Source organism: Egretta garzetta, unplaced genomic scaffold (assembly GCF_000687185.1).
Source record: "Egretta garzetta isolate BGI_Z169 unplaced genomic scaffold, ASM68718v1 scaffold34, whole genome shotgun sequence".
NCBI classification, from domain to species: Eukaryota; Metazoa; Chordata; class Aves; order Pelecaniformes; family Ardeidae; genus Egretta; species Egretta garzetta.
Window position 1 is genome coordinate 344,999 of NW_009259586.1, and position 9,911 is coordinate 354,909.

At 63.7% G+C, this 9,911-nt stretch overlaps 1 protein-coding gene across 1 annotated transcript in view; it reads left to right on the forward strand.

Annotated features, from left to right (window-relative positions):
* The first annotated feature begins 2,297 nt into the window (after positions 1 to 2,297).
* Positions 2,298 to 9,911, forward strand: part of USP43 (ubiquitin specific peptidase 43) — a 14,391-nt gene continuing 6,777 nt past the window's right edge. Inside the window, 5 exon segments of the mRNA XM_035893358.1 lie at positions 2,298 to 2,303; positions 2,448 to 2,566; positions 6,044 to 6,112; positions 9,225 to 9,317; positions 9,669 to 9,804. Coding sequence (XP_035749251.1) covers positions 2,298 to 2,303; positions 2,448 to 2,566; positions 6,044 to 6,112; positions 9,225 to 9,317; positions 9,669 to 9,804 — 423 coding nt within the window.

Consider the following 9,911-nt stretch of genomic DNA (forward strand, 5'->3'; position numbering starts at 1 on the left):
CACAGGACCCCCCCCGCCCGGCATCTCAGCATTTGCTTAGAGACACGGTTTAGCTGTGGACAGGTATGGTTGGACTCGATGATCTTAAAGGTCTTTTCCAACCAAATGATTCCATGATTCTGTGATCTCCTGTTCCCGGTGCCCACCAACATCCCTCCGCTCTCAGCACCCACCCGCACCCCTGCTCACAGCACCCGCTCCCCTGACTCATCCTCCCCACGGACCCTGCCCTGCCTGGTGCCCCCCAGCCCCATTGCTGTCACCCACCTCTGGCCGGGTGCCTTCAGCTGAGCTCTGACCCTCCTTGGGCAGGCAAGCCCTCAGCCCCGGCCACCCCATGGGGCCATGAGGGTGAGCATGATGCTGGCCATGGGGGGGGGTAAGGCGGGATGGTGCCACGGTAGCCCAGGTCCCACGGCTGGGCGCGTGCCACGTCCCTGCTGGACACATGTGGTGTGCCGCAGGCCTGTGCCCGGCGTGGGGACAGGGACAGGGGGTCGGGTGCAGGGCCATGCTTTTAGCCTGGCATGGCAGCCCCCCGTGCTCGGGGACACGTGCCTGCGGGTGACATTTCAGCAGGGACCTTGGCAGCAGCCAGGCTGGTCCTGCCCAGGCAGGGCCTGGGGTACCCGCTGCTCTGCCCCCCCCCTTCCCAGCACCCACCCTGCCAGGACGACTGGGGTGCAATGGGTGCTCCTGGGGGAGCAGGGTGCTCATTGCCTTTAATTTCCTTGTAGCAAAGTAACCAGGTCTTGCAGGGCACAGTATTTCCACACCCTCTGCTCCTGAACACACACATTCCTTAGGCACAGAGCAAAACAAAAAAACCCCAAACTTCCAGCCTTCACTTTGACTTTTCTCCCTCTGGGTGGTTATCTGCGTCTTTCATGAATTTCCACCTTTTTTCTTCTTTTAATGTGCCTAAATAAGAGCCGAGTCTGCAACTCATCTCTCTTGAAGCCCATGCGTGGTGGCCTTGCTCCCTCTGCTTGTACCGGGATGCTCGTACTGCTGAGAGCGGGGCTGGGGGCGAGCGGGGCCAGCTGGCGGGTGGCCGGGGGGGCCTGGGCTCAGGGAGTTTCCCGGTGATGCTGGAGCACTGATCCCTGTCCCGGCAGGTCCCAGTGTGCTGGTTAAAGTCAGCCCGGATGGTTGGGGTTTAACCGCATCAGCTGGTTAAAATCCACACAGTGGTTGTGGTTTCTCCCTCCCTGTGACAGTTTTGGGACTGAGCTCTCAAAATTGTCCTTCCCTGCTGAGCTCTGCGCTGCCACCGCCAGCCCAGGCTCAGGGATGGGCCCTAGGGGACCCCCAACTCTGCCTTTTGGGGTGCTCCCTGGATGCCCTCCCTGGGTTCCCCACAGGCAGTGGCTTTCCCAGCCCTGTGCATGTTCCTCATTCGGGGTTAGGGACCCAGCCTGGCTCTGCTGGCGCTCCAGGCAGAGTGGTGACCCCAGCCTGGGACTGCTGGGCTGGGAGCTGGCGGTGCCCCCCCCCCCGTGGATGCCACCCAGGTGGCTCTCAGAGGAGGGATCCCTCTGAGCTGGCAGCGCTGCCTCGCCAGCCACCCCACGGGGCCCCTGCCTGTCCCTGGGTCCCATCCTGGCTCACAGCCCCTCACTGCGGCCCCACGGCATTTTCAGCCATGTTTTTCCCACCGCAGCCCCTGGTGAGGGGGAAACCCCTGTAAGGGCATCGCGCTGCTTGTCTAACAGTGAAATTAATGCTAATTAGCCAAAATGCCATGGGATGGCTGGTGGGGGGGAGGTGCAGAGATTAGGGCCTGAATCCAGGCGTGGGCAGGGGGATGGTGGCACGGGGACTTGGGTTGTCAGGGTGGGGTGCCCAGAGGGAGCGTCACCGTGCCTTCATTCGCCCCTGTGCCTGCTCCAGGCCCGATTCCTGTGCTGTGCACGGAGCTGCACATCGGGGGCGAGGGGAGGGGGAGAAGCACCGGGAAACACCCCGAGCCCAGACCTCAGGTCCCGTGGCTGAGCACATGGCACATCCCTGCTGGCACATGTGGTGTGCCACAGGCCTGCGCCGGCTTGGGGACAGGGAGGCGGGGACAGGGTACAAACAGCCCTCCTCTCTTCTGGGGACTTGGGTGGCTGGGCTGGCATCTCCAGGCTGGGGAAACTGAGGCATGGGAAGCCACTGGGCTGGCTGCTGGGGGTGGGGGGGGTGAGGCAGGGCCTGGGCTAGAGCTGCTACCTGCCCAGTAATCCCAATGCTGGGAATTGCCTTCCCCTGGCTGTTACTCCGAGTTGGTGCCATCGGAGCGTGCAGGGCGGGTGATGCCGGTGGGTCCCTGTGGCCTGGGCTTGCCCGTATGGGTTTGCTGGGGTGTGCCCTGTCTTGTGATGGGTGCTAATGAACCGGCTGTTCGTTAGTAGTGTGGGTAGCGTGGCCTGGGGCTCAGCACCCTCCCTGCCCGTCTCTTGCAGAACATCGTCTCCAAGCACAGCTCGCAGTTTCGGGGCAACGCGCAGCACGATGCCCTCGAGTTCCTGCTCTGGCTACTGGACCGCATGCATGAGGACCTGGGCGCCGCCTCCCCTGCCCAGCAGACCCCCGTCCCTGAGGAGGTGGGTGACCCCACCAGGGCGGCCGCACACCCTGGCGCGGGAGGGGGATGTCCACACTGGGTCTGGGACCAGGAAGCAGAGGTGTCCTGGGAGGGGGCGGGCTGCAGTTGTCCCCCTGACCCCGGGATGGGATGGGCATGGGGAGGGTGGCTGTGGGTGGTGTGGTTTGGCCATTGTGATGGGGGAGGATGTCGGGCCCCGTGTGCTGTGGGGCTGGGCAGGGTGGTTGGGGTGCAGGGAGAGTGTGGGGGTATCGGCAGGAGCCTGTCCAGCTGAGCACCCTGATTCTGGAGGGCACCCCAGTTCTTGGGGTTGCTCAGTCAGGAGGAGATGCAGCCCCCTGCCGTCCCTCCCTGCCTCCAGCTAAGCCCGCCATAATTACAGTGGCTTTGCTGCTGGCAAAGCGAGTAATTAAGTCTCCTTCCATCCATGTGTACTGGTGGTATCGCCTTGGCCCTGCCTGCCAGGGCGCTGCCTGTTGCAGCAGATGGATTTGTGCTGCTGGCGATTGCCCGGGTCCGCACCGTGCTGGCCCCGCTGTGGGGGTGATGCCCGTCTTGGGCATGGGGAGCCCAGGAGGTCCTTCATCCTCCCTGCCCCCAGCCTGGGGCATCACAGCTGTGGCTGAGGGTGGTAGGTAGGGGACCCCGCAGGCAGCCCCTGCCCGGCCTCCAGCCTGGCATGGGCACAGCTCTGTCCCACCTGGGAGAGCTCGGCTGTGGTGCCCATCTCCAAAGCCTCCAGCCAGGGCAGCCCCATGGCTTCCAGCCCTTCTTGGCTGGGGCTGTTTGGGAGAGCTTGGCAGTGGGCAGCTCCCCTAGCTTGCTTGTTAAATGCGAGGTGCCAACGCGTGCTGTGGGCTGTGGCGTGGTGCTGGCGGTGCCTGCACTGGAGGCAGTGCCCTGGCAATGCCTGGGGTGCCCACCTGGCTCTGGGGACGGGACCCTTTGTCGCCCCCAGCATCCTTGGTTTTGCTCAGCATCCCCCTATCTTGGCCCCTTTGGGGGGATGCCACCTGTGTGTTCTTGGGGAGGTGGTGCCCAGTGGGGGCCGTGAGCCTGAATAAATGGCTTTGAAGTGCCTGGATGGAGGTGGGCACGCTTGTGGAAATACCATCCTGGCCGTTAGATGGATGCCTACGAGGTGTCTGCCGTGGCACCCAGTGGGCTACGGGGCCACCCGGGTGGGGACAAGGCTTGGCTGCTGGGAGGGCTGGAGGAAGAGGAGAAGGAGGTGTCCCCTTGGGTTTGGGGGGATTTAGGGGCTGCGTGGGCCACAGGCACTGTCCAGGTCCCCTCTCTGCCACTCCAGATGGACCCTGGCCCTGGGCGGACCGTAAGGACAGGTCAGGCTCAGCAGGACCCGGTGCCAGCAGATGGCATGAGGAAAATCCACCTCCCAGCCAAATTCCTCATTGATTTTCAGTCTTGCTCATTGCAACACCAAAAAATCCTCCTCTTACCCCAAAACAACCCAGTCCTTTCCCAAGCTACTGAGGCTCCTTTCTACCGACGTCTCTAATGCCATCAGGCTCTGTGTGCCTGTAGCAGGGGGGGAAGCCGTCCTGTATGGGGACGGGGGCTCCCTGCGGTTCCAGGGCAGTGGGCAGGCAGGATGCGGGCAGGGAGGTGTCTCCTAACCAGGCAGGTTTGGCTGTGTAACATGGTCATGTCCCAACATCCACATTCCCTATGGAGCAGAGCAGAGGACCTGGCTCCTCCTATGGCATCCTGGGGGTGGGGCACGTCTCGCCTCCCACAGCCGGTGGCAGCATCCCCCGAATTTGGCAAAGGCGGCTGCCTGCCTGGCTGGGCATCCTGTCTTTCCCTTGGGATGAGGGAAAGGATCCTGTGCTGGCCCTGGGAGGGAGCGACAGGGACGCAGGCAGCCCGGAAGCACCATCCTCGGTGTCAGTCCCTGTTGAGAGCTGGGAGAGAAGGGGCTGTGCCTCAGTTTCCCCATAGAGCAAGCAGGGGGGATGCTCCTCGCCCACCCTGAAGCAGCGTCTGGCCCGCGGACAAGCCTGTTTCTCTCAGGGAAGGGGGACCAGTGTTGCTCCTCCTGTTGCTTAGGGACATGCCACAGACTTGACGGGGGGAATGGATGCGGGCACCCAGCCGGGGAGCACGGCTGGCTGGGGTGGCTCAGGATGCTGGGGGCTGGTGCATCAGGCCCAGAGAGAAGTCGGGTGTCTGCAGTATGGGGGGAGAGGCAGTCACCCCACCATCTGGGGCCAGGACGGGGGACACGGTGACATGGGGATGTGGCCAAGGGACAGGTCGGGAGCGGAGCAAGCGCTCCCCATGGCTGCCTGCCCTGCCAGCCCAGGGGATGCTGGTGGCATGGCACTGCAGACGTGTGGCCCCTGGAAGCCCAGCTCTGGGGCAGCGGGTTGGGATGCTGGGTGCCGTGCTGTGCGCAGGGTGCTGTGCCGGGGTGCCGTGCCTGGGCTTGGTGTGCCGGGTGCTGTGCTGGGTGCTGTGCCTGCGCTTGCTGCTGGGGAAACACGCAGCAGCAGGTCTCGTTTTCTGGGCACGCTGGCAGCCCCGCACTGGCACAGCTGCCTGGGAGGGCGTCCCCACGGCCGGGGCTTTTTTAGCTCCCTGGTTCCAGTGATTTGCATGTGGTTCATTTGCACCCATTGGTGTTTGCTTCAGGTGGGCACCTGCACAGGAGCGTGCACACCCACTCCTGGAGCTCGTCTCGCAGACACACGGACAAGCACAGACACACAGACACCTGCTTGCTGCACCGTCTCGCCCACCCACCCCACAGCTCCCCGCAGCAGGGCTGCTCCCAGCACCCATGGGTGCATTTTCTGGCATGGTGGGTGCCAGGGTGCTGTGGGCAGCTCCCTGCTGGGGCTGCCCACCCTGCGGGTGTGTGCCTGTGGGTGCTGGGGCTCTTTGAGGGACTGTTGTGGGGGGGACCAGCTTTCCCCCCTGCTGCAAGCTGTCCGCTGCCAGAGGTGCCTGTGCTGCTGCATGGATAAGCTGTCCCAGCCGACCCACCCAGGTTTTCCCTCTTGGAGCATTTTGGCCAGGCTCGAATGCATTCCCAGCTCCAATTCCTTGGTGTCCAGAAGCTCCAGATGATGGGGATGTGTTGGGTGGCCCCTAGGGGTCTCACTGCTGCAGACCCCCTGCCCACAGCTGGGGCAGGGATGCGGACAGGGGCTTAACCCCTAGTGCCCCATGCTGGCTGGCAGCCCCAAAATTTCCCTGGGAGAAGGCACGCAGGGAGCCTGCAGGGCACAGGGCCGGTGGGTGCCAGGCAAGGGTTGCTTTGGCATCACCTTCAGCCCGTCCTCGTGCCATGGAGACACCAAAGCTGGGCTTGGTTCACTGGGACATGTCCCCAGCGCCTTAAGGGTGGGGGTCACCTCAGCGCCTTGCTCACCCCACTCGTCTCTTCTCCCCGTAGGCTGGCGAGGATGGGAGCAGCGGTGCCGGCAGCTCCCCGCCGGCCGCCCAGCATCCCCGTGGGCAGAGCTTCGTGCAGAGCCACTTCCAGGCGCAGTACAGGTGAGTGGGGAGGGCCGGATCCTGCCCGCTGGGGGCCAGACTCTGCGAGCGCCAGGAAGGGATGAGCCGGGGTGTGCTCAGCCCTGCCAGGGGGCTCCGTCTGTCCATCCAGCCATCCCATCTGGCCTAGGCAGCGGAGCTGCTTCCCCTGCAGGCAGTGCAGCCACGGCTGGGGGCGAAATGCCGAGCAAGGGGTTTCAGGACATTTCTTGGTCCACTTCAATGCTGGCAAATATTTTTGCAAGTGGTAAAAAAGACAGGGGGAGGGTTGGAGCCTGAATCCCTGTGGCAGCATGCGGGGTGTCCTGCCTGCTCCCCACCCCTGTCTCAGCCCCAGGGCTCCTGGTAATTAGCTGGGAAGCTCCGGGACCAGCAACATTAGGATGGAGCTGTGCTTTGCATGGTGCAAGGCTGGCGGCGTTGTCTGGGCTGTGCGGGTGCAATGGGGCAACTCTTGGCCAGAGGGGGCAAATTGGTCTGGGTATTGACTGATCCAGAGCAGGGTCTGAACTGCGTGCCAGGGGCGGTTTTTGGGTGTGGGTGAATGCCTAGTCCTTGGGAGTGAGGGCAACAGGGGGTGACATCAGGCACACCCAGTGTCACCTCCTGGCACGGACACAGACACAGCTCTGGGCAGACCCCAGCCCTGCCCCTGCTTCCACCCTCCACACACCTTCCCTGGGCATTTCACACCCCCCGCCTTTGGAGACCCCACCGCCCGCCTCACCTTGGCCCTAATGAACCCTGAAGTGGTTCCTGTCATTATCACTGCCCCAGGAATGGCTTTTGCCAGGACAGCTGATTTTGCGAAGAGATAGCTGTTCCCTGGCAAAAGCAAGGCGGCTGCTGGGCCGGGAAGGCTTGGCCTGGGGGGACGGGCATGGGTTGGGCAGGGGATGCCCTGGTGGTCCTCCATGGGTGCCGCTGGGGTGGTGGTGGTGGTGGGTGGTAGAGCAACCCAGTAAGGTATGGTGTCCCTCAAGGGTCCATACTGGGATCAGTACAGTTTGATATCTTTGTTGATGATGTGGTGGGGTGGTGCAGGCTCAGCAAGGTGGCACCAAGCTGAGTGGTGGCGTTGATCCCTAGAGGCAGGGGGTGCCCTGATGGGCTGTAGGGGTTGGCCCATGTGAACCTCATGAAGTTCTACCAGGCCCAGTGCAAAAGTCCTGCACTTGGCTTGGGGCAATCTTCAGTACCAGTATGGACTGGGTGATGAATGGAGAAGGACTTGGGGATACTGGTGGATGAAAAATGGGACGTGAGCCGGCACTGCGTGTCTGCAGCCCAGAAGGCCCATCAGATCCTGGGCTGCATCAGAAACAGCATGGCCAGCAGGGCGAGGGAGGTGACTTTTCCCCTCTGCTGAGGCCCACACTGTGACGAGCTCTGGGGTCCCCAGCAGAGGACAGGCATGGACCTGCTGGAGCAGCGCCAGGGGAGGCCACGGAAATGGTCTAAGGGCTGGAGCCCCTCTGCTATGGGGAAAGAGAAGCTGAGCATGCCCCATTGCTGGCAGAGGCCAGGCTGGACAGGGCTCGGAGCAGCCCAGCTGAGCTGAAGCTGTCCCTGCCTGTGGCCAGGGGGTTGGATTGGATGATCTGTAAAGGTCCCCCTCAACCCAGACTGTTCTGTGGTCCTTCACAGGACTCAGGATCCGGGTTGTCCCAAGCCTGCCCGTGGATGATGGGACACCCCACACATTTCGTCTAGCTGAAACTCCCGGGGTGCTTGGGTGGGCCAGCATCTGGCCACCCCATCCCCGTGCCATGGCCCTGCAGGTGTCAGGGGCCACATCTGGCACCACAAGTCCTCCCTCCTCTCTCAATCCCCTGCCCAGTACGAACAAAAGGCGCTTTAATTATCCACCCCCTTCCGCGTGCCAGGGCCCGTCTGCACACAAAAGGATTTATTAATTGGTGCGGCTGCTTCCCGGGGAGCTCGGTGGCTCTTTGAGGTGACGGATAACAAGGGCTCGGGATTTTGATTTGGTTTTTAATTTATTTTTCCAAAGGAGGAAAAAAAAAAGGCAGAATTGAAAAGAAATAAGGGGGAAGGTGGTGGGTCCGTTAAAGGTTCGTTTAAGCCAGGCTTTGGTGGAGCATCTCCTGCGGGATGCTGGGGGAGATGGGGGAGCCTCCCCGCTGGCAGGGGGACCTGGGCCGCCCCGGTGGCAGCCGGCAGTTGTGCCATGGTGGGGCCCAGATGGGCTGAGCTGGCAGCCCCGGGGAAACGGGCAGTGTGTGTGTGGCACAGCCAGGCTGGGAGTGCTGGGAGTGCCACCCTGGCGGTGCAGGACCCGTCCCTGCGGTGCTGATGGGGATCCCACCCCGGCGGGTGCAGGATCCATCCCTGCGGTGCTGATGGGGATCCCACCCCGGCGGGTGCAGGATCCGTCCCTGTGGTGGTGGCAGGCAGACAGGGAGTGCGGCAGGACGGTGGTGTCCCCTGGGGGCAGCTGACCAGTGGGATGGTCACCAGCCCCCGCCCTGCCTCTGGCCATGGGTGTCAGGTGGGCGTGGGGCCAGCCTGGGCCACGCCGGGGTGTGGCGTGGGGCTGCAGGCACCCGCCTGTTTGCTGCCTGTCGTTGCCTCCTCCCTGCAGCCTGGCCACTGCTTTGCTTTTCAGGAGGGGTCCTGTCCCCTCCCAGCACCCCAAGGCGTTTTCCCTGCTTAAACCCCACCTGGGCAGGCTGGGGTCACCCCAAAGCCTCCAGGAGCCAGAAGCCACCCCAGGCGCTGTGAGCCCTTGGGAGGGGGAGCAGGATCTGGGGGGGGGTTCAGGGCCACAGCCACGTGTGGGAGTGGGAGACGCCCCAGCCCTGGGATTTCACTCTGGCTCCTGTAGCACCGATTACTGCAGGGACCCTCATTAGGTTTCAGAGTGAACGGACTGTTGGGCTGGGCAGGCGGGTACAGGCTGCGGTGCCTCACCCTGGCAGGAGGTGGTGCAAACCCTGCGGGACGCTGGGGCCATCCGAGCCCTGTGGGTGTGGTGCCCAGGGTGCGGTGCCCGGGGTGCGGTACCAGTGGCAGGGTGCTGCAGCTTCAGGGCGGGGACTCCGGGGGTGCTGTCCCCGTGCCGGTGACGTGCCCCGGCCATGCTTTGCAGGTCCTCCCTGACGTGTCCTCACTGCCTGAAGCAGAGCAACACCTTCGACCCCTTCCTGTGCATCTCCCTGCCCATCCCGCTGCGCCAGACCAGGTGAGCCCGGCCCTGCGCCTCCCCAGCCGCTCGCTGGCACAACGAGAGGCACGAACGCTGCTTGGTGGGATTTGGGCTCCAATTAGACTAATTTGTATATTTTGGGGTAAATAATTAATTGGGGAGGTGGTGGCAGCGTTGGGACAGGGGACGGCCACTGCTGCAGGAGCTGCATCCGATGGGTGTTTGCTACCCCGGAGTCAGAGCCTCCACGCTGGGACGTGGATCCCTCCGACGTGGCCATGAGCGGCGTCGGGGCTCAGCGCGGCGGCGTTCCCAGCTGAGGGGGGTCTGTGTGTGCGTGCGTGTGTGCATGTGTGTGCGTGCGTGTGTTTCTCCCGGTGTCCCCAGGGCTCTCAACGTCACCCTGGTGCTGCAGTGCGAGCGCCGGCGGTTCGTGCGGGTGGGGCTGGCTGTGCCCCTGCGCGGCACCGTGGCCGAGCTGCGGGAGATGGTGGCACGGGAGGGACGCATCCCCCCGGAGCAGGTAACGGGGTGAGGGGGGGATGGGAAGGGGGACGGGGACACCCCCCCCTACCCCCCCGGGGACACTGATGGCGCCGGGGGCTGTCCCGCAGGTGATCCTGGCCGAGG